General features: G+C 39.0%; 1 protein-coding gene across 5 annotated transcripts in view; it reads left to right on the forward strand.

The window, feature by feature from the left end:
- Positions 1-24624, forward strand: part of BCLAF3 (BCLAF1 and THRAP3 family member 3) — a 54855-nt gene that overhangs the window by 3844 nt on the left and 26387 nt on the right. For 4 of the 5 annotated variants that reach the window (XM_033110885.1, XM_033110880.1, XM_033110899.1 and 1 more), the window contains exons 2-4: positions 12671-12757; positions 15849-16409; positions 16785-17438. In XM_033110885.1, coding sequence (XP_032966776.1) covers positions 12705-12757; positions 15849-16409; positions 16785-17438 — 1268 coding nt within the window. In that variant the 5' untranslated portion in view covers positions 12671-12704. The remainder of the gene's footprint in view (positions 1-12670; positions 12758-15848; positions 16410-16784; positions 17439-24624) is intronic. The other variant, XM_033110904.1, reaches the window with a different exon arrangement.

Genomic DNA, 24624 nt, shown 5'->3' on the forward strand with positions numbered 1-24624 from the left:
TTTTATTCTTTCATTTTTATTGACAAAGGTATTTACTGCAATTAATTTTCCTTTGATCACTGCTTTAAATGCGCCCCATGAAATCTAATATGTAGTGCTTTCATTGTCATTATTTCTTTAAAAATCTATAATTTTGGTTATAAAATAACAGGAGTAGTTTTTAAAATTTCTAGGTGGACGGGCCTTTTTGTTTTTTGTTTTAGTAAATTCTGGTTTTATTGCATTATGATCAGAGAGTATTGTTTATAATGTCTGTGTTTTATGGAAGTTACTGATGTTTTCTTTGTGACATAATATATGATTATTTTTGGTGAATGTAGTGTACGTACTTGAGAAGAATGTGTTTTTTTCTGGTATCAGAGTGTAAAGTTTGAGAAATATCGTTAAGATTTACCGCACTGATTATGCTGTTTAGACCTTCTATCTCCTTATTTTTGGTTCACCTGGTCTAATATACCACTGAGAGTGCTATATTAAAGTCTCCTATTATTAGTGTGTTCCTATGTCTCCTTGCATCTCTTATAGTTCTTTTTTTTCCCTAAAGGTGGTTACTATGTTACATTCATGTGGATATATTTTTAATTTGTTCTAGCTTCATCATAGATTGTGGCTTTTAGCTTTAGAAAGTGTCTTTCTTTGTATAAATGCTTTGGCGCTTGAATTCTGCCTTGCCTTATCTCAGGATTGCCACCCCCTGCTCTCTTTTTGTTCCCATTTGTTTGATATACTTTGGCCATATTTTCATTTTAGCCTTTCAGAATCACTTTATTTTAAATATGTTTTGTATGACTCCTTGTTTTATTTTGTGATCCAAGTTGAAACTTTTTATTTTAATAGGTAAGTTAAACCCATTCACATTTCTTGCTGGGACTAATAACTCTATCATAATATTTTATAATTATATGTATTTTGTTATATTTGCTTTTTTTTTGCTGTGAGGTGTGTCTTTTGCTTTTTTATTTAAAGCAATTGGGGTATTTAAGAAGGTTTGTATTTTTGTTAACCTTTTTAAATGTCCTTACTCTCCTCTGTTTATTTAAACTTTTGTGTGTGCATGAGAAATATGTTGTTCCATGAAATCAAAGTAGGATAATGATAGGCAACGGTGGGGTTCTCTGTGCACTTCTAGCTGTTCCTTACTGCAGGACTGGTGATGACATCTAGCCACTGGGGCCAAGAGAATAATCCTTGCTCTGGTTTCCTTTGATCTGCAATAGCCCTCTTGTTCTGTGGGCTCCCGACTTGGTCTGGGTCTGTGCTAGGAGTGTGGCTTTGTTGAAAAGGCTTTCCTGGGGAATTCTTTGTATTGTTAAATGCTGAGTTCACAGTTAGTATGGAATCTCAGTTGATTTGGGGGGGGGAGGGTAACAGGTTTACTGAGATATAATTTATATAGCACACAATTCACCCATTTAAAAGTGTACAATTCAGTGTTTTTAAATCTATTCACAGAGTTATGCAACCATCATCACACTCTAATTTTAGAACAATTCATCACCCCAAAAAGAAACCCCTGTGTCCCCCCTTCCACCAGGCAACCACTCATCTACTTTCTGTGGATTTGCCTATTCTGGACGTTTCATATAAATGGGATCATACAATATGTGGTCTTCTGTGACTGGCTTCTGTCCCTTAGGATAACGGTTTCAAGGTTCATCCCTGTTTAACCACGTGTCAGTGCTTCATTCCTTTTTATGGCCAAATAATATTCCATTGTATGGCTAGACCACATTTTGTTATTCATTCATCTCTCAATGGACATTTGGGTTGTTTATACTTTTTGGCTATTATGAATAATGCTGCTATGAATATTTGTGTACAAGTTTTTGTGTGGACATATATTTCTCTTGGGTATATCTGTATCTAGGAGTGGAATTGCTGGGTCATATGGTAACTCTATTTTTAATTTTTTAAGGAACTGCTAGACTGGTTTATAAAGCAGCGGCATCATTTTACATTCTCGCCAGCAATATGAGGGTTTCATTATCTCTATATCTTTTCAGTACTTTTTTATTATCTTTGAATATAGCCATCCTGGTTGGTGTGAAGTGATACCTCATTATGATTTTGATTTGCATTTCCCTAATGATTAGTGGCATTGGGCATCTTTTCATCTGCTTATTGGGTATTTGTATATCTTTTTTGGAGAAATGTATATTCAGCTGTTTTGCCCATTTTTAATTGGGTTATTTGTCTTTTATTATGAATTGTAAGAGATTTTTATATGTTCTAGATGCACTCCCCTGTCAGACGTGATTTGCACAAAATTTTCTTCCATTTTATGGGTTGTCTTTTCACTTTCTTGATAGCATGTTTTACAGTGTATACATTTTTAATTATGATGATACCCAGTTTATCTATTTTTGGTTTTTTTTTTTTTTTGTGGTTTGGATGTCATATCTGAGAAACCACTGCCTGATCCAAGGTCACAAAAATGATTTATCCTTATGTATTCCTCTAAGTTTCATAGTTTTAGTTCTTGTATTTAGTTAGGTCTTTGATCCATTTTGAGTTAATTTTTGTTTATGGTGTGAGGTAGGGTTTAACTTTATTCTTTTGCTTGAGGATAGCCAGTTGTCCCAGCACTGTATGGATTTAACCTCTTAATATCTGATTTATCAGGTTTCCCCACTCAGTATGCTTTAAATACAACATTGAGCTTTTACTGTTATTCTCGTTTCCTGTCTCTTCCATGTTTTAGTTACAATGTTTCCACTCTGTTACAGTGTGCAGCAAATTTACATTAGTCTTCCACCTTCATCTTCATCTTTTGTTAAACATCTTATATCTACATTTACATATTTTAAAATGCTCACTGTCAGCTTTGCTGACTTTTTCTTAGTTATCTTTTGGTTGGATGAAGCTCATCCTCTAGTAGATTCCTCAGGAAAGGCTAGTAAGTGCAGAAATTCCCTGTATTCTTGTATGTCGAAAACTTTTTCTGTAGCCTTGATATTTGAGGGGCAACTTGGCTGACAAAATCTTTGGATCACACTTAACTTTAATTGATTTTATTTCATTTTTTAATTTTAGATGCTGATCCATTGTTGTCTTGCTTTGTATGTTGATTTTGAAATTTCTGATGCTAGTCTAATTCTTTTGGACTTGTAAGTTATTCCTTTTACCTAGAGGTCTGGAGAATTTTGCCTTTATCTTTAAAATCAAATCATTTTTACTAGGCTGTGTTTCAGAGTTGACTGTTTTAGGTTAATTTTCCCAAGTATCTGGTGAGCTCTTCAGTATGTAGGTAGAGTCAGGTCTTTTTCCATTTCTGGAACGTTTTCTTGAATTACAGTTTCAAGTATTAGTTCAGTTTTATTGTTGGATTTTCTTCTCAGGGACTATAATAACATGAATATTATTCCTTCTTTACCTGTCTTCTACTTTCACTACTTGCTCTTGTCTTTTCCCCCTCCCCCAGTTTTCATTTTTCTTGGTGGTTTTCCTGACTTTCTTCAGTGTCCCTTGTTAAATTTTCATTTGAGTTTATTTTCCCTTGGGCACCTTGTAATTTATTCTTCACTTCTGAGATCATTTAGTCTTTTTCTCCTTTTTTTTTCCCTGAGGTCAATTAACTTTTTTCCTGTCATTTCACTCTGATTTTTGGTTTATTTCTGTTCTTAGTTTTTACATTTTTGATGCAAGGTGAAGTTTTTTTTTAAATATCCTTAAATGCTTTGGGATATATTTAATTCTGTTTGGAATACAGACTAAGGGTTTTCTTCTGCTTCATGGTTTTTTGGGGAGGAATTTTCCTCAGTTGAGAAATTCTTTGTCTATTTTCTTGTAAACACACAGGGGTATCAGACTTTAAAATTTCTGCAAACCTCACCAGTGTAAAATGGCATCTTGTTTTAATTTTATCTTCATGATTAGGTAGGGTTGAGTATCTTTTCCTGTGTTTATTGGACATTTATGTTTCCTCTTTGTTGAAAAGCGTAAGGACCTAACTGCCATTTACTGAGGTGGGCAAGCCTGGAGGAGGAGCACATTTTGAGGGAGGGCCGGAGTTGGCTCTTAGACATGTCTGCAGCATCTAGGAGGCTGTCGAATATGTAAGACTGCAGTACAGAGGATAGGTGAGGGCTGGGCTGCAAATCGGGGGGTTGTTGGTTTATGGAGAGTATTTAAAGCCATGAGGCTGAAGGAGAGTGTAGGTTGGGGAGAGAGCATGGGCAGCGAGAAGTCCAAAGACTGAAGTCACTCTTTTGAGGAAGACGGGGTTCCCTAGTTAGGGGTTAGAGTGATGAGGGGCGGAGATGGGGAGAAGCCAGCAAAGGAAACAGAAGGAATTGTTCCGGGTAGAAGGAAAACTAGGAAAGTGTAGTACTCTGGAATCCAAGTGAGAAAATGTTTCTGAGGGGAAGGTGTCATTGACTCTCAAGTGCTGTGGGTGGGGGGGACCATTGGATTTAGCAACTCGGGGTTTCTTAGTGATCTCGACTAGAGCAGTTTGGTGCATTGATGGAGTGGAAAGCCTCATGGGGGGGTGGGGCAAACGAGAATGGGAGGGAAAGATTGGGAAATAATGACTGGTTTGCAGGCAACCCTTTGAGGAATTTGGTTGTAAAAGGAGAGCTAAGGTGGTAGCCCCAGGGGCTGTGGTTCCTGAGAGCTGGGAGGATTGCGGGCAGGCGATTGGAAGGATCAAGTGGAGAGGGGAAAGCCCTGTGGTGGGAAGGAGAGAATTGCTGACCTGCTCTTTCAGCTGGGTGAGGGATGTGTCCAGTGCTGTGCGGGTAGGGGCGGCCTGTTTAGCATCCTCCCGGGAGTGATGCCCCTGCCATGCAGGCATCTGTCTGTGTTCAAGGGCAGATGGGTTCATTTACTGCCCTTGGGCCTGGCCAGTTCACTCTGGAATAGCAGTCAGTAGAAACGACTGTATCTTCTGTTACTGACATCTCCTTCTCCCCAGCCACAAACCCTGCTGGTGTTTCAGTCTTTCCTTTCTTCTCCTCTCCTCCTCCTCTCTCCCTCTCTAGCCCTCTCCCTCTCCCTCTTTACCCCCACCCCCTCAAAAAGGTGAATAACTCTGCTAGTCACAAGTAACTTGAAATCAGGGATCAGCGCACTTTTAATGTAAAGGACCAGTAAATAAAATATTTACCTAAGATAGTAAACATTTCAGGCTTTGTGGATCGCATATAGTCTCTGTCGCATATTCCTTTTTTTTTTTTTTTTTTTTAGCAAGCCTTTAAAAATGTAAAAACCATGCTTGGCTCAGACTCTAGGGTTTAAATTAACTCTCCTTTCTTATCCATTAAGCCCCTGAGCCAGTACTTTTCATTACTAGCTGATGTGCACTAAGCAGTTGCAAACAACATTAACTTTTTAAAAAACAGCTTTGTGGGGATATAATTAACAGGTTTAAAGTGTGCAATTCAGTGGTTTTTAGTATGCTTGCTGAGTTGTGCAACCATCTCTGTACAAGGTGTGATCAAACAATGTGGTGAATGTTTAAATAAAAAAAATTACTACAGTAAAAGACACACTGCCATTAATCCCCCTCAGAATACTCCCCCTCGCTTTGAACACACTTATCCCATCGTTCTTGCCACTTTCTGAAGCAGTTCTGGAAGTCCTCTTTCGTGAGTGTCTTTAGTTGCGCTGTCTGGCTGCCTCGATGTCCTGAATCATCTTGACTTTGGGGAAGAGCCAGAAGTCACACGATGTCAGATCCAGTGAAGAAGGTGGAGGAGGACACACTGTAATGTTTTTATTTGACAGAAATTGCTGTACCAGAAGCGATGTGTGACACGGAGCATTGTCACGATGGAGGATGATTTAGGGCACACTTTAAAACACACCTTCTGTCAACCATAGCTCACACCCAACTGACTGCACTGAACAAGTTGAAAGTTGTCACACACTGTTACTAAGATTTGACACTCTGCTTCCCATAGTGAAGACCCCTGCCTTTCCGTTGGATGGCACTCGACAGCAGCATTCATTGTGTTTTGTGATCACAACTGGGAAAGGCTCCGTGTCACACATCGCTTCTGGTACGGCAATTTCTTTCAAATAAAGACATTACAGTGTGTCCTCATCCACCTTATTCACCGGATCTGGCACCATGTGACTTCTGGCTCTTCACCTAAGTCAAAATGACCATGAAAGGTAAACGTTTTGAATTGGTTCAGGACACCGAGGCAGCCAGCACAGTGCAACTAAAGACACTCACGAAAGAGGACTTCCAGAACTGCTTCAAAAAGTGGCAAGAACATGGGATAAGTGTGTTCGAAGCGAGGGGGAGTATTTTGAGGGGGATTAATGGCAATGTGTCTTTTACTGTAATACATCTTTTTTTATTTAAACATTCACCACAATTTTTTATCACACCTAATAATATCTGATCTAATCTTAGAGCATTTCCATCACCCTAAAGCTAACCTTTTTACAGCTTTGAGGTATAATTTACATGCAGTAAAACTCACCCATTTTTGAGTGAATAGTTTGAATTTTAATAAAACTAATTTTAATATTAGCAAAGGAAAATATTCTAAGTAATACTTCTTTTAATCACATAATTAGTGAATCTCACTTGTAAACATTTTCTCCCACGTGACCCCCACCTTTCCCTTTAAACCAGTAATTCTGTAGTCCCCGGACCAGCAGCATCTGCATCATCTGGAAACTTGCTAGAAGTGGGGCCCACCCCTGGGGTGAGGTCCAGCAATCTGTGTTTCAACCAGCCTTTCAGGTGCTCTTGACATACACTGAAGTTTGAGAACCACTGCTCTAAGGTATGTCCCTGAGTGGACTTGCTGGGCTGTGGGAGATGAGCATATTCAACTTTAACTGCTAACCCCTTCAAACTGGTTATACTCATATACTCAGCTGGCAATCTGTGAGAGTCCCTCTCATTCCGTATCCTCACCAACACGCCGGAAGGTGCGACTTCCTTTTTTATTTCTTTTTTTGGGGGGGGTCAATCTGATGGGTGTGGAATGCTTATGACCTTATTCGTGTTTGTTCAGTTATTAAAGAGGTTAAATATCTCAGATGTCCATAGGTCATATGAGTTTTGTGTTCTGTAATAATGTTGTTTGGAGTCTTTTGCCTATTGAAATAAGTAGTTATGCAAACAGATAATCACAATGTATTTAAATAATCACAGAATAAACCCAGAATTCCCAAGAAGAAAGGCATTTGGGGAAAAATAAAGTCAAGGGAAGAATCCCAGGGAAGAAGATGGTCAGTCCTGAAAGAATAGGGATTTTCAGGCGGAATGAGGGAAGGCCATCTATGTGGTTGGAACAGCATGACCTGATCAGGGAAAAGCAAGTAGTGTGGCGTGGTGTACTAATAAGGTATGTGGAGGAAAAGACATACATTAGGCAAGGAGAAAGGTAGGAAGTAACTAGATGTATGGATTTTAAATTTGTTTAGTCTTTTACTGATTGCTGGGCATTTGGGTTATAAGTTTGGGTGATTTTTTCCTTTTCTATTATAAGTAAAGCGGATATAGACATCTTAGCATATATAGCTAATTTTTTGTTTTAAATTATTTTAGAATAACTTTAAACTGAAAAGATTAGATTAAAGGAAAGTAGGCAAGATTAGTTTCATAGTTTCTTACATATTTGGAAATCAGCCATCATTAAGGATATGTAAATCAAAACCACAGTTGAAGTACCACTTTACCCCCACTAAGATTGCTATAATCCAAAAGACAGACAACAACAAATGTTGGTGAAGGTGTAGAAAAATTAGAACCCTCATACATTGCTGGTGAGAATGTAAAATAATGGAGCTGCTTAGAAAAATTTGTAAGTCGCTCAAAAAAATAAAACATAGCATTATCATGACTGCAATTCTGCTCCTAGGTATATACCCAAGAGAAATAAAAATATATATCCACACAAAAACTTGTACACAAATGTTCATAGCATTATGCATAATAATAAAAAAATAGAAGCAACCCAAATGTCCATTGAGTGATGAATAAATAAACTGTGGTATACCAATACAGTGGAATATTATTCAGCCATAAAAAGCGTGAAGTACGGACACATGGTAAAACAACGATGACCTTTGAAAACATTATGCTAAGGGAAAAGAAGCCAGTCACAAAAGACCACATATTCTATGATTCCATTTACATGAAATGTCCAGAATAGGCAAATCCATAGAAACAGAGAATAGACTAGTGGTTGTCAGGGGAGGGGAGAAATGTGGAGAGACTGCTAGTGGAGTTTCTTTTAGAGGGGATAAAATGTTCTAAAATTAGGTTGTGGTGATGGTTGTACATCCCTGTGACTATATTGAAAAACATTGAATTGTACACTTTAGATGGGTAAATTGTATGGTTTGTGAATTATATCTCAATGAATCTTTTTCAAAACAATAAAATGGAAAAAAGGTTACCTTCCAGAAAAATTATGCTTTTTAATCATCACCAACAATATTTGGTGTCTCACTCACACACAACCTTTGAGTTTATTATTTTTGTTCAGTACAATAGGTATGAAATGATAACCAAAGCTTCTTTAGTTAAATTATAAGCTCCCTCAGTAGAATGTAAGCTCCAGGGCGCAGGAATTTTTGCCTGTTTCTGTTCACTGCTGTATCCACAGAACAGTGCCTGGCAAATAATAGATACTTAGTAATGTTTACTTAGTAAGTAAACATTTTCCCCTTTAGTGTCTTAATTTCATAGTACATCTGAACTAATTGTCCTTCCTAGCCTTAAATTGTTTTTCGTAAAAAGCAGTGTTACAACTAAATGAATTGAATTGAATGTACTTCTTCTGGTGAGTGATCTGGTTCAGTTCCTTTGACCTTAATATGCTTATACTTTCTTCTGAAATTCATTATAACGATGGTTTGCAAATGTTTGACTCTGAAGACTCCTTTTGTAAACCGATGTCCACATAATAACAGTTGTACTTTATCAGTCAGTGGAAAAAGTGCATACTGGCAAGAAGCCATTTATATTTCAACAACCACCACATCTTCAGAAATTTGCAAAATAGAGGTTATAATATATGAGACATATATTATGTAGTCCGTGCATGCTGGTTGTATGTATTAATCATGGACCCATGGCAATAATTTTGAAAGCCACCAAGAGTTTGGGGCCAGTAAGTTGGGAACTACTTAATTATATTATCAGAACTGAGGAGGGTTACTGAAATGTAAATAATAGCTAGTATAGAAGGTTACACCCTAATCGTGGATTTTTCAATTCAGTTCCTAAAGCCGTCAGTTTCTTTTAAAAACTGAAGAATATATATATATATATACATATATATATATATATATATATATATACATATTTTAAATCAGTTTTGTATTTCTCTATGTGGTCTTTTTGTTTTAAGGCTAAGAAAGTGGGTACTGTACTCTTGGTATTATGTTCCAGTATTACACTTTTATGATTTCTTTTTCTTTTCCTTTTTTTTTAAAATTTATTGGGGTGACAATTGTTAGTAAAATTACATAGATTTCAGGTGTACAATTCTGTATTACATCATCTATAAATCCCATTGTGTGTTCACCACCCAGAGTCAGTTCTCCTTCCATCACCATATATTTGATCCCCCTTATCCTCATCTCCCACCCCCCACCCCCATTACCCTCTGGTAACCACTAAACTATTGTCTGTGTCTATGAGTTTTTGTTTCTCATTTGTTTGTCTTGTTCTTTTGTTGGTTTTGGTTTATATACCACATATCAGTGAAATCATATGGTTCTCTGCTTTTTCTGTCTGACTTATTTCGCTTAGCATTGTACTCTCAAGATCCATCCATGTTGTCACAAATGTTCCTATATCATCATTTCTTACCGCCGAATAGTATTCCATTGTGTGTATTTACCACAACTTCTTTATCCACTCATCTATCGAAGGACATTTTGGTTGTTTCCATGTCTTGGCCACCGTAAACAAAGCTGCAATGAACGTTGGAGCACATGTGTCTTTATGGATAAATGTTTTCATATTTTTTGGGTAGATACCCAGGAGAGGGATTGCTGGGTCACATGGTAATTCTATTCGTAATTTTTTGAGGAACCTCCACACTGCCTTTCATAGTGGCTGCACCAGTCTGCATTCCCACCAACAGTGTATGAGGGTTCCTTTTTCTCCACAGCCTCTCCAACACTTGTTACTATTTGTCTTGTTGATGATGGCCATTCTGACTGGGGTGAGGTGACATCTCATTGTGGTTTTTATTTGCATTTCTCTGATGATTAGTGATGTTGAGCATTTTTTCATATGTCTATTTGCCATTTGTATGTCCTCTTTGGAGAAATGTCTCTTCAGGTCGTCTGCCCATTTCTCAATTGGGTTGTTTGTTTTTTTGTTGTTGAGTTTCATGAGTTCCTTGTATATTTTGGATATTAGCCCCTTATCGGAGGCACTGTTTGCAAAAATCTTCTCCAATTCAGTTGATTGCCTCTTTATTTTGTCGATGGTTTCTTTTGCTGTGCAGAAGCTTTTAAGTTTCATATATAGTCCCATTTGTTTATTTTAGCTTTTACTTCCATTGCCTTTGGAATCAAATTCATAAAATGCTCTTTGAACCCAAGGTCCATAAGTTTAGTACCTATGTTTTCTTCTATGCAGTTTATTGTGTCAGGTCTTATGCTTAAGTCTTTGATCCATTTTGAATTAATTTTGGTACATGGTGACAGATAGCAGTCCAGTTTCATTCTTTTGCACGTGGCTATCCAATTCTCCCAGCACCATTTATTGAAGAGGCTGTCTTTCCTCCATTGTATGTTTTTAGCTTCTTTGTCAAAAATTATCTGTCCACATTTATGTGGTTTTATTTCTGGGTTCTCAATTCTATTCCATTGGTCTATGTGTCTGTTTTTCTGCCAATACCATGCTGTTTTGATTATTGTAGCCCTGTAGTACAAGCTAAAGTCAGGGAGTGTGATACCTCCAGTATCGTTCTTTTTTCTTAAGATTGCTTTGGCTATTCGAGGTCTTTTGTGGTTCCAAACAAATCTGATGATTTTTTGTTCTATTTCTTTAAAAAATGCCATTGGGATTTTGATGGGGATTGCGTTAAATCTGTATATTGCTTTGGGTAATATGGCCATTTTAACTATGGTTATTCTTCCAATCCATGAGCACGGAATGTCTTTCCATTTCTTTGTGTCTTCTTCAATTTTTTTCAAAAATGTCTTATAGTTTTCAGCATATAGGTCCTTCACATCCTTGGTTAAGTTTATTCCTAAGTATTTTATTCTTTTTGCTGCAATTGCAAAAGGAATTGTTTTTTGTATTTCTTTTTCTGAGATTTCATTGTTAGTATATAGGAATGCAATGGACTTTTGTACGTTGATTTTGTAGCCAGCAACTTGACTGTATTCGTTGATTGTTTCTAATAGCTTTTTGGTGGAGTCTTTAGGGTTTTCTCTATACAGCATCATGTCATCTGCAGAGTGATAATTTAACTTCTTCATTCCCAATTTGGATGCCTTTTATTTCTTTCTCTTGCCTGATTGCTCTGGCAAGGACTTCCAACACTATGTTGAAAAGCAGAGGTGATAGGGGACAGCCCTGTCGTGTTCCTGAACGTAGAGCAAAGGGCTTCAGTTTTTCACCATTAATTATGATATTAGCTGAGGGTTTGTCATATATGGCCTTTATCATGTTAAGGTATTTTCCTTCTATACCTATTTTAGTACGTGTTTTAATCATAAATGGATGTTGTATCTTGTCACATGTTTTTTCTGCATCAATTGATATAATCATATGATTTCTGTCCTTTATTTTGTTTATGTGATGTATCACATTGATGGATTTGCGGATGTTGAACCATCCTTGTGCCCCGGGGATGAACCCCACTTGATCGTGATGGATAATGTTTTTAATGCGTTGTTGTATTTGATTCGCTAGAATTTTGTTTAGGATTTTTGCATCTGTATTCATCAGAGAGACTGAAGAATATTTTAAAAATCAAGTTTTCGTGTTTTTCAAAATTTACTTATTTGACATTGCTTATTTTAGCAAAAAAATTAGAAGCAAGCTAAATGTCTAATCATGCTTAACTAAGTTTTGGTATAGTTATCTGGTGGAAGTTAGGTAGCAATTGAGTACTATAATTAGGCATTGTGATTCTTATTATCCCACAATTTAAAAAGCAGGAGATAGCATCAAGTGTTCCTAAACATGTTGACTGTGATTATATGAAGTGTTTACTTATGTACATGTGAAAGACAGGCAGATAGTAGTGGTTGTGTTCAGAGAGAAGAGTTCTGGATAATTTTTTCTCTTGGGAACACTTATTTCACGGTTGCTATGTGTGAGGCGCTAGTCTAAGCTCTTCTCATGAGTCAACTTAGGGATCATCAAACTACATTGCACTTGGTGTTCGGGGCCTGTTTTTTTGTGTAGCCCCTGAGCTAAGAATAGTTTGTATATTTTTAAAAGAAGGTTGTTTAAGAAAAGAAGAAGAAAAAGATGCATAGAGTCTTTATATGGCCCACAAAGCCTATAATAGTTACTGTCCGGCCCTTTACAGAAAATGTTTGCTGACCTCCGATTTAATTTATTTTAACCTCACAACATTCCAATAAGGTAGGTCCTATTATTAAAACCCCTATCTTACAGATGAGAAAACTGAGGAACAGAGGGCTTAAGTCAGTGGCATTCACTGTTTTTAGAGCAGATTGCAGGCTCTTTCTACAAACTTGCTAATACTGTGTTTCTTTGCAGTGTTAAAAGTGGATTGTGGCTCACGTGTCAAAGGATGGCACGCTCACGGTCACGGTCACGGTCTGGATCCCCCAGGTGGAAACACAGGTGAGCAGTTACTAGTTTAGCAGAGCAAGCTTGGATTTGGGATGTACTTTGACATTCAAATTCATCAGTACTGTTAAAAACCTTATTTTAATGAGCTCATGAGACCTGGTTATTCACATTAGGTGCTTTACAGGCTAGAGGTTGCATTTCTAAGATTTAGGAGTGGACCACTTTCTTTAATGACAGCCGGCAGCTAGAATTAATCCATAATAAAAAGAAACGTCATGGCCACAGCAAGGGAGAGCGAGAAACACCTTTGAGATGTTATGTTTTGCAGCAGTAAGTGGTTTAGAACTTTTCAGTGTATATTTTATTTATTTATTTATTTCATAATCAATATGTTGGAAGAAATTGAGAGTTAGAAGATTGGGATTTTCCTATTTCTTCTTCATGGCAGAATAATAGAGCTTTGAATAACGCACTTGTAGTTCAAGTCTTGTCTTTCCTGCATGGTAGTATCAAACGTATGTAGAATTAGATTGTAGCAATTCACCAGTATTTATCGTACACCTGCTGCAGGCAGGGTCTGGGGCTACAGAGGAAAATATGCCATCTTAGACCCTCAGCAAGCACACAGGCCGGAAGTGCCTGCGGGTCCATGGGGAGGGAATAGTTTTGCTTTTGTGGGGGTGGGGAGGTGATACTAAGAAAGTCTTCCAAGAAGAGGTGAGATCTTAGCCGGCCATTTAAGGATAAGTAGAATTGCTAAAGAAAGGAAGAAAGAAGTGTTCCAGTTAAGGGGGACAACAGGAGCAAAGGGGCAGAGCTGAGAAAATGACTAGTTCGTTGAAAAGACCGTAATTACCTACACAAAAGGCAGACCAAGAGTTTTCATGTTAATGTGACTTGGCCACTGTGCTTGTTCATTATGGTTCTGTAATCACAAATCAATCATTTCTTCAACAGTTTTAATTTGGAGTTGGTAAGACCAAATTGTAATGGGAAGGAGCTTCAGACAAAAAGGGAATGTAAAGAAGTGAATGATTTTAACATGGGGGGCATCACGGAGCTCGTTTTGGTTCACCTTTTTGTGGTAGACCTTGGTGAGAGAGCAGAAAAGACCCAAGCTTAACGCGGGATTTCTGGATTCCTCCTCAAGACTCTGTCCAAAACTGTAAAGGGTCTGATATTTTACCCTACTTGTAAGCTACCAGTAACCTGGCGCAAAGCCCTCCTGCCTCAGAGTCAAAGGGGTTTATTACTCACAGGAGATCAGGCAGCCTGAGCTTCATGTTCCTGTTCCCCGTACCCCCAGCTCCCTGAGGGTGGCCGCTGCAGAGCAAAGTAGTGGGGTGACAACATGGCTGAGGAACCTGAGCGCCATCAGGGCTCTTGCCTTAGAGGAGACGTTATCTTATTATCCTGGATAGCAGACAGATTGGCCCTCTGTCCCTGGGGAGGCCCTAGTTCCATCTTCCCAGGCTGTTTGCCTGGGAACAAAAGCTGTCAATACTTCTGCTCACAGGTGTACAGAACGCAGGAGACCCATGGAGAATTGTCTCCCAACAGACTCCTTGGGTCTCTCTTGTCCTTTTAGGGGAACTGAAAACGATAGCAGCCATCCCAGCAATCTCACTCAGAAGAAAGGGGCTCTATACAATAAAACCCTGGTGTGAACTATAGTATCAAAGTGGTAGTCAGTGTGAAGTATGGATTAAAACAGAGATTGAGTATTTTGTCCAGTCTGGAGGAGCTCAGCCTCCCAGGAGAAAAGCTGCCAGCTTTTCTCCTTAGCGGTGGAAGAGATGAAAGCTGCTACGAAGTCCTCAGAGGCTCCCGTTATTTCTTCCTGTGATGAGACGCAGCCAGCTGGAGGACAGAACTGCTGCAGCTGAATAACAATACGCTTGCCAGTACATCTAGCTTGGTGATTCCAGAGGGAGATATTGCCGAGTCCAGTATGTAAATCCCAGTATGTGCGCGAGGAAGCTCAATCTGCCTCCTTTCTCGTGGGGGGGCACAGACAGGTCACCAAGTGGAAAGAGTTTTGCTCAAGGTTGCTCCAACTCCGCGGTAACTTCTGAAGAGGGGGCAATAACAAAAGCTGCAAGGCTAGCCACCTCATTGATTCGAAAATCTTCACCCCTGAGGGAGGAGATGGGGAGCCTGGACAGGTCAGATGGGAGGAAACGTCCTCAGGTGCAAAACGGAACTTAACTGTGTTCCAGGTAGTGACACTCCTCTCTCTTATCCTGAAGTCTGGTCAATTCAGACTGACGGGTTTCTCTGGATACAGAAGCCTTCCTCAGTGGGAATGAAAGGCTCAATGTTGGCAATGCTGAGGTATTGGAGAAGGGATTTTCAGAAAGGATGTGCCTTCCCTGGAGAGCATTACAGCAGCGTTAAAGCACACATTTGCCAAAGTTACAAGCTCGGTTTCAATAACACATCTTTTATTTTATTTTATATCTAAGGGAGTAGTTCTGAGAGAGACATCAGCTTATCTATTATATGTTAGTGCTGTTTATGAAGGAACTAAGCATGAGATTCAAATCTTAAGACACTCTTCTTCCCCCACCCTCACATACTGTTTAAGTGTGTATTTTTTGCTCCTAGATATAGCCTTAGTAGAGAGAATAGACAATTGGAGAAACTGGGGAGTCTGTTTTGGGTCTGAATTTGAGTTTATTGTGGCTTCATAAACTCTTAGAATCTAATTTCAGAGGACATGTTCAGTTCTCCAGACTGTCCTACACATTTACTTGTGTGAATCCTCCTGCTTGTTTCTTAGCTGACTATTGAACCTGATGCAAGCTCTTGCTGACGGGCCCCAGAACTTTGCTGTCAGCAGTCTTCCCAAATGGCTCCTGCTGCTCCCCCAAGCTGGTCCCTGTCCAGCAGACAGGTGTGCTCCGCCCGCATTGATATACACACGGGTGCCTTCGTTCAGGTGGAAAGAGTATGCTTGTTGGATTGGGCACACGCATAGTCAGACCCCTACGTGGACAGTTGAGCACACAGATATCCCAAAGTGGTGGATATAATCTGAGTGGAAGAAACAGTGGAAAGCAAATGTTTTATTTAGGTAAGTCATGTTAACACAGTTTATTGCCTTTAAGTGAACTAAACTTTTCTGTGTTTATTTACATAGGCCTTTATCACCAATACCTGAATTCTACAGGCAAAGACCTTTTCATGGGCATTATGACTGTGAATATAGGAATGATCCGAAAAGACTCACCACTTGGAGAACGGACAATGAGCAACATGGACAGAGTAAACCAAGGATTCCTTCTCGTGGAAATACGTATTACCGACCTTATGAACATAGATCACCTTCCCCAAACATAAGAAGAAACTCTTTAGACTTTCATACTTATAAGCCTCAGCAAGTATATTTACCAGAAAGAGAGGAGAGTGATAGAAGGTCTCAGTATACGCCCAGATACTCAGAGGGTGTATCCTACAAAGAGCACCAGAGGAATTACTATCCCCAGCAAATGCAAGGAAGGTATATTCCTGATGACCACAGAGTTACAGGAAGTGGAACAGGAGGGAAACCACCTCAGAGGCCAATAGCAGATTCTTTTAGATTCGAAGGAAAGAGGCATGAAGATGAGTTGAGGCACCAGAGGACACACGATAAAAAAGATTATCAGTCACTTAGAAGAGGCTCTGAAGATTTTGAGAAATGGAGCTCTTTTCAGAACAGGTATAGGAAAACATTAAATCTGGGTAATTTGGTGTAAAGCCCCAAGTGAAAAAGTATTTACTTATAGTTGTAGATAACCACCTTGAAAAGCTTTTGTCTAAAAAGATAAAAAGCATTGTAATATAGTCGTGGTCTGCTGGTAGTAGTGAAGTATTTACGGTCAGAGTAAATCATGTTGATGGCTAGAATATTTTTTTTGAAAGATGGTATTTCCTCTTTAACCACTTTGGGCCTCTGTGAGTTGGCTTGAGGGATTACAGGTTAACTTGTCACACTGCATTCTGCATTTAAAGCCATGCTACACAACATTCCACACACATAAATTCTCACTTTCTTCTCTCTAGTGCAAGTGTAAACTGCTTTATGTCAACACAGGTATCCTGAGGATCGTTATTTCAGAAAACATGGACACACATCAGAAAGACCTACAGACATGGAGAGGTACGAAAGCAGAGAGCCTGCCAGAAGCGCACAGCGGAAGTCCAGGCATTCTTTTCTGCCTGAGAGGAAAGATCACTGGAACCTGGGGTCCCAAGCTCATCGACACTTTCAGAGGGAGCCCCCGGAGACCAGTTCAGCAGCCAGGGTATCCAGCGACTATCACCATAGACGTCACAAGACCTCAGACGGGAACCAGGACTTTTCTGATGGAAAAACTCAGAAGTACTCTAAGGAGGAAGATAGAAAATACAGTCCTCAAAAAGGCCCGGTGAATAGACAGCCCAGTTGTTCTAATGCTGGAAAAAGGAGAGAGCCTGAAGGTGGGCAAGTCAAAGAACCTCTTCAACCGTCTAAGAAAGACTGCACTACCTGTGTTCATTCCAGTAAAAGTGAAGTTGGTTTGAGCGCCTATGCTGGCAAAAGGAAGGACAAAATAAAGAAAGAAGGGGATGGCGGAAGAGAGAGCTACTCTTCCAGTAACCGACTTGATAAAAGTAAACTTTCCAGTGTAAAACCTTCATCTGCCGGTCTCATGAGGAAATCACTTAAAGTTACAGTAAATGCAAAGAAAAGAGTAAATTCATCCAGGTATTATCTTTATTTTTTCTTAATGATATTTAATAACTCCTTCTGCCACCTTTATTTGAAGCTTTGAAAGTGGAATTAATAGTGTGTTTAGAGTCCATGCAGTGAGAAGGGATTGCTGAGATTTTTTTTCAAAAAAGCCTTGTAATGAGAATGAATCCTGTAATTAGTAATACGGGGTGATCTGATGTCTGTTTGTTTCCATGTGGTATCTCAAGGTCCTTTGCGGGGGGGGGGGGTCAGATCATTCTATGGAGTTGTTTTTCTTCATGAATTTGCGTGTTTTGATGCTGCCAGATTTTCTGTGTCCAGGAATAGGCTGAGAGGAGTTCAAGGAGACCTATTCTGCACTCAGTTTCTCACAGCCTGTTTTCCCTGTTGCCTGGAATTCAGAGAATTTTTGACCTGGAAGGGACCTTAGCAGGCCCTGATTTTATAGAGGAGGAGAGGGAGGCCCTGAGACACGAAGCGACTTGTCTTAGAGTGCCTGGTCTCAAATCCACATGTCCCCTTGTGACTGCAGGAGACTGGTGACTTCATGTGGTTCTTGCTGCCATCTCAAAATGACTGGCGCTCCCGTGACTCGATTCTTTTCCTAGGTAGAGGAAATTAAGGTAGAGGCTAGGAAAAGGCTTATTTTATTTAGAAGACATTTGTTTAGCTCTTAATGATTCTTTAAAAAATAGACTGCTGTCGTAATAAGTTCTATTCTCCTAAAGAGGTGTGCATGCTTTCTTCCATTGTGAATATTACCTCTCTCTATGAATTCTGAGAATAAGAAGGCACTGCAGTTGCCCGTGTCAGCTAAGTCATACAGCATAAGTTAATACAATACCACTATGTAAATGCAAAAGTGACGGACCATGTTGATTTGATCCATTTATGTTCTCAGTTGACATATCTGTATTAGAGTCAAAAAGAAGAGAAAACACAATCCAAGGTTAGGATGTGATAGGGAGGGAGGTAAACCTTACCATAGTCTTTTTTTTTTTCCACAAAATATATTTTGTTCCTTTTCTTAAAGTTAGGTATACAGTCCCCCTCATGTTTTTTTACATTCATTGTACTTGCGAAAATATTTAAAAATATACATATGTATATATATGTGCAGAAAACATTTACAAATACGATTATATTACAGAAAGTTGGACAAATAGAGGTGGGTAAATAACCCATGATCCTACTATCCAAGGACAATTTTATTAATATTTTAGTACAGCTCCTTTTGTTATTTCTCTGTATACATTTTACATGGTTGTCATAATACTGTGTTAATAATCTTGTGTCCTATTTCATCTGATATGTCTTAAATCACTTTATGCTATTATATACGCATCATATTTGGGATGTTAAGTTGTTTTTCTTTCCAGCATCATATCATAAAAATGTTCAAATACACAGAAAAGTTGAAAAAATTGTACAGTGATCACCTATATACCCACCCTTCGATGTAGAGTCTACAATTAACATTTTACTCTACTTTTGTAATCACATATCTGCCCATCTATTTGTCTTTCATTCCATCTTCTTATTATTTTTTTTAATTTATTGGGGTGACAATTGTTAGTAAAATTACATAGATTTCAGGTGTACAATTCTGTATGACATTGTCTATAAATCCCGTTGTGTGTTCACCACCCGAGTCAGTTCTCCTTCCATCACCATATTTGATCCCCCTTACCTTCATCTCCCACCCCCCACACCCCTTACCCTCTGGTAACCACTAAACTATTGTCTGTGTCTATGAGTTCTTGTTTCTCATTTGTTTGTCTTGTTCTTTTGTTGTTTTTGGTTTATATACCACATATCAGTGAAATTATATGGTTATCTGCTTTTTCTGTCTGACTTATTTCGCTTAGCATCATACTCTCAAGATCCATCCTTGTTATCACAAATGTTCCTATACACAATGGAATATTATTCGGCGGTAAGAAAAGATGATATAGGACCATCTTATTTTTTTGATGCATTTCAAAATGAAGAGAGTTAATAAATTGGCTGTAGCACTTTTAAAGACTGCTTAGAAATACCGGTCTTAAAGGATTTTATTTTAAAGATACTGAACACAGTTAATTTGATACTGAGAAATGGAAGCTTGATCTTCATGTGTCACAAAAGTGAGCTTCCTAAAATTGAGGCTGCTGTATCTTTTGTTTGAATTTATAAACTATAATTTTGTGAAATTTATGACCTGTCAGGGGCGCCTGTCAGCACATGTTTGAATTACCTGACAAGGCTTAAGACGGCTTAGGTAATAAAGAGCTTCCATTGCAAATGCTTTCTATTCAAAAACCTGAAGAATAGATAACGTAATGAATATATGCATCTTTTCAGGATGATAAAACATCATAGTCAACAAAATCTTTCTATTTACAATAATTTATCGATGAATGAGTTGTGGAAGAGTTTTGTGGGGTTGGATTGAATTATGTATGGACTGACGAAATGTCATAAAACAAAGGTAGTTAATGCCCTCAATAGAGTCATCTTCTCAACTATTAACATCAATTAGATTTTCTTCTGCTTGAAAAGCTTAAAATAATCCTAGAGTGGAGAGAGGTTTATTTGTTGGTTAAAACCTAGAGAGTTTATCCACTTTTTTATGAAGACTAAGATGGTTCGTTTTGTGCATTTGTTTACTTTCTTAGCTTGTGGTCAAGTATTAAGATACGTAGTTGAAGACAAATGGTTATCACCTAGTGATTTTTCGATGCCAGTTTGTATCTAGAGCCGCAGCACGTAGACACTCGCTTGAATGTTCACTGTGTTGTTAACACTTCTGTTACCAAAGACCGTATTCTAGTGACCTGCTTTATCAGAAACTGCCTCGTCAGAGGTAGAAGTTACATACGAGTTATAGTCAGTCATACGTTTCAGAATGTAAGGTAGGGAGTCCCCATATGAAAATTTGTGCTAAGGGTGTTACGAACCCCAAACACTAATTGTATACATCTGGCAGTCGTGGGGCAGGTGAAGGGAGTTTGGGGTTCCTGCTGGGCTCAGGAGGTGAGAGCTTGCACCTTGGTCAGGGTAGGAAGGAAGTGACGCAGCAGCAGGGGTACCAGTGCAGAGAAGGCTAAGCTGGCGCGAAGGGACCCACGGCTCTGGCGTCCCGGGTGCTGCTGGCCCTGGGTCTCCGGGGTGGGAAGGTCGGCTGGCCAAGTTATTGTGCTGAGTGTTGAATCCTGTCATTTCCCACTGTGGAGATGCAGAGCTGGCCTCCCTACCCCCATCAGATCTTTCCCCATTCTGAAAGGGGATGACGCCAGGGGACGGCCCCAGGAGACATTGGAGCCCCGAGGCTCTGAGTAAAGGGGTGCTGTGTAGGTGGGGGAAGAGTGTCAAAAGCCATAGCGAGGACTGAAAGAAGGTAATCACGCAAGTTTACCTGTGATAGGTACTGTTCAGCTGGAGGCAAGAGAAGCTGTGGGTGGAGGTATTTTTGTGACATACAAACCTGCTACCTTGCTGTTATGTATCACGAAAAAGTAAGGCTTTTTTTTCCTCCTAAAATATTTCTCAGATACATTTTTTTTAAAGTCAAAAATTGGCTGAGAGAAGGTTCACTTTCATTCCTATTTTTTACCCTAGCTTCTCTTAGTGTCTTTTAGGGGCCCTAGTATAGGGAGGTGAACATTCTGTTTGGGGTTGGGGTGCATAGGTTTTTGTCTTCTGGTGGGTCATGGAGCAGCTCTGTGACACTGGGCAGGTCACCTGGCCATGCCTTTTGGGGCCCAAATTAACCTGCCGTTCCTCCTGGCTTGTGCCTCTGCTTCCGTTGGCCACATGTTGATAACTACTGAAGCTGGCTTGACAGGCTCATCGTGGGATTCTCTGCACTTTTGTATATATTTGAGATTTTCTATTATATAAGAAATGAAATATGTAAATTTTAAATGGCTCTAAATTAAGTAAAAAATTTTAAAATAAAAAGGAAGCCGAGAAAGCTAAAAAACAAAATTAAATTGGCCTCAATTAGAATTTTGAAGTCTGTCATCTTTTTAGCCGAAATTCACATTTAAAATTGTCCAAGTCGTTTTCCATTCATCATGTATTCATTTAGCTGGTAGGTTTTGAGGACCTACCCCGTGTGAGACAGCCTGTTTAGGGTACCCCAGCACTATAGATGGGCACAGGATTAGCTTGCTTCTCCTCTGGCCCTCCAGACAATAGGGCAGTGTTGGTAGCACCATGGCACAGAGAGCGATGCATGAGGGGTGCGTGACACCCGTGGTGCCAAGCTGGGGCGCCTCGGGAGGCTTCTTTCAGGAGTTGACATGCGAGTTAGGCTTCCAAGGTAATGCTGTGTTTCAGACACATGATGAGATGAAAGACATTTTATGCTTGTAGGTGAACAGGCAGAAAGCACACACAGGAACTTGGAGCTGTGTGGTTCTGAGCAGTCGGTGAAAGGGAGGATATGAAGATAAGACGGCCGCACCGCCAGCCTGATGTGACAGGATTAGCTCATGGGAGAGGGCAGGCAGCTCAGTTGTGGCTGCCAGAAAATACCTCCTGTGAGGAGGCTTGGAAGGGCACGGGGTTGGCAAGGGCAGCTAGGGGACTTTCGTGAAACAGGGAATGAGATGCTGAGTTAAGGGAATAGCAGCGCCCCTAACCTTTTGCCCTCAACTCCAGAAATTCTAAATGTGTTCTTAGGAAGACAGGAGCAAATGACTAATTGGGAAACTGCTTTATGAACTGTAGGACGCTGTGCCAAATGTTAGCTATATTTGAAAGAAAACGAAGAAAGGAAACCTTGTGTCATATGGATTTTATTATTTATCATAAGCTTCCAGAGGACGGGATTATCCATTGGTTTTGGTTGTTGGTTTTGTTACTGTCGTTTTGCCATGCAGTTGGTTTTTTTTGATGGATCTTAGCTGTGTATAAGAGGAAACTAAAGTTTAATGTAGCTTTCTATGTTTTTTTTTTGGTTGTTTTGACTTTCTCAGTGAGAAAGTCGGGAAATATCCTTAAACAGAGAAAAAAATGGGGAAGGTTCAGGGGAGGGAACAGAGGAACCTTGGAGATTTAATTAGACCAGTACCAGAATACAGGTGTTCGGCTATATTTTAATTTTCTATCTAAAATGCATCTGAAAAGAGAATATTTGGTCTTTTCAGCTTAACTGCTTGTGTTGGGGTATTTCCTGAAAATGTTAACTTGTTGATCAATAATGTCATAGGAAATAGGAAAAAGGAAAATTGAGCCAAGAGGTGATTACATTTACAAATGTATAAATACCTAGAACATTTTGCATTCTCAAGTCTCAAGGGTTTTAATATAGCAAAAGTATAATTGTTTGTAAAAGACTGAAATTTCAGGTTATACTATTTTCTTGTATATTTTCTGGAAAATAATAATCATAGTATTTGTATTAAAAATCTTGCAGCAGAGTAACTCTAGGATAATTTTTTTAATTAATAGCAAATTTAAACTCTAAAATTTGAGGAATTAAATATAGCTTCAGTGTATACCACAGCACTCCTATGGGTTGAGGGTGGGGCACGGAGTGGGGCTAAGAGTTATACCAGTACTAATAAATTAGAAGTAAATTGTAATAATTACCAGGTGAAAAACTGGAAGCCTTTATCAGCTAGTTTCCTCTTGGGAGAAACTAAGGCTGCAATAAAAAAACATTATTAACTGATTTGCCCTTATGGTCCATCCAGACCATTTTTATAGTTCTGTTTAAACATTTTTAAACATCTTCTTTTTCTCCTATAAAATGTTTTTTAAAGCTATGTTTTTTGGGTATGGAACAGGCTTTTTGTACCATTAAACCCCTTTAAACAGAGCATTTATAGTTCTTTGTTAGTGGTGGTGGTGACCGGGCCATTCGAGCTTCTCGCGTTTATCACTAAATGTCTGTTAGCTAGTTATCAGATACACAGTGGGAAGCTTGGAGCAAATCAAGAGGAAAGAAGGGGAATGAGCCCTCCCAGGCAAGTTTGTGTAATGAATCAGGGAATTCACAGCAGTAGCGTCAACCTGCTCAGTAACCACTTTGCCTTGTTTCTGCCTTGGCAGGGAGTGGTTTCCACAGTGCTGATTTGAAAGCAAGGAGCACGGAAAATCAGGCGGAAGCCTTTCTTTCCTCTGATAAGTTAAAAATAGGCATTTAAAACCATCTTGTTAAAGGAGTAAACTTTTTAATTCAAGACTATCTGTAAGCCCCTTATAACCATGGAGCAGTTTTAGATATATGGCCGTTAAATGACTTAAATAAATAAGTAAATTGTGCATTGGTACACGCACACCCTAAAATGTGTCTGTCTGATTGGTTGTTATTTGAAGATGTATCATCATTTACAGTGCTGCTGCTGTTATTTCAAACGTATTTCAGGTTTCTCTTTTTGGATGTATGTGTAGAGCCTGTAACATACTCACAAAGAAGCCTAGCAGTTGTAAATCTCAATTCTTTGGACAGTGAACTTGATTGTTGGCAACAGCCAAAAGCTATTTAGAGTTAAGTGCAGAGGTGTAAGTGTGAGATGGGTGTGAGTTGGTTAGTGCCATTTTAGGTCCAAAATGAGCTATAAATATAAAAGAATGAGACATTTTCTTCTGTGATGTATAAACTACCACCAGACAAAGAACTGAAGAGTAGTTTTAAGCAAGAGCAGCATTCTTGGAATAAAGTATAGTTTCCCATTATGGGATTATATTCGTATGAATGCTCGACCTCTGGGATATAAAGGCCAAAGGACCAAGACATGCATTGTCTCAGTGTCATGACACCTTCCCCTAGGGCTATTGCAAAGAGTAAATGAGATGTCTGTAAGCTCTAAGCCCCTGTGTTTGGCATGAGGTGAGCCTTCAATCATTGTTAGCTATGTGTCAGTCATGGCTTCCTAGTGGTGCCTAAAGGTCAGGAGAGCACTTAATGCAAGTTATAAAGATTCAGAAAGCATTAAAGGGGTATTGTGAGAGTTCAGTGAGACTTTCTAAGTGATTAAATTAATCTCAACCGAATTAGATTTCAAAATACTATTCAAAGCTTCTCATTACTGATATAGAGGTATAAGGCTTTCTGTGAAGTCAGAGAAGTTATTTTGTTTGATATCAGCTTTTAAAGTGTAGTATTTTAAGATAGTATAATAAGCTTGCTGGGTTTACAATTTTATGGACATTTGGGAGTACAAAATAATCTGATTATTATTTGCATTTAGAGTGTGTTTAATGC

Source organism: Rhinolophus ferrumequinum, chromosome X (assembly GCF_004115265.2).
Source record: "Rhinolophus ferrumequinum isolate MPI-CBG mRhiFer1 chromosome X, mRhiFer1_v1.p, whole genome shotgun sequence".
In the NCBI taxonomy this organism is placed as follows: domain Eukaryota; kingdom Metazoa; phylum Chordata; class Mammalia; order Chiroptera; family Rhinolophidae; genus Rhinolophus; species Rhinolophus ferrumequinum.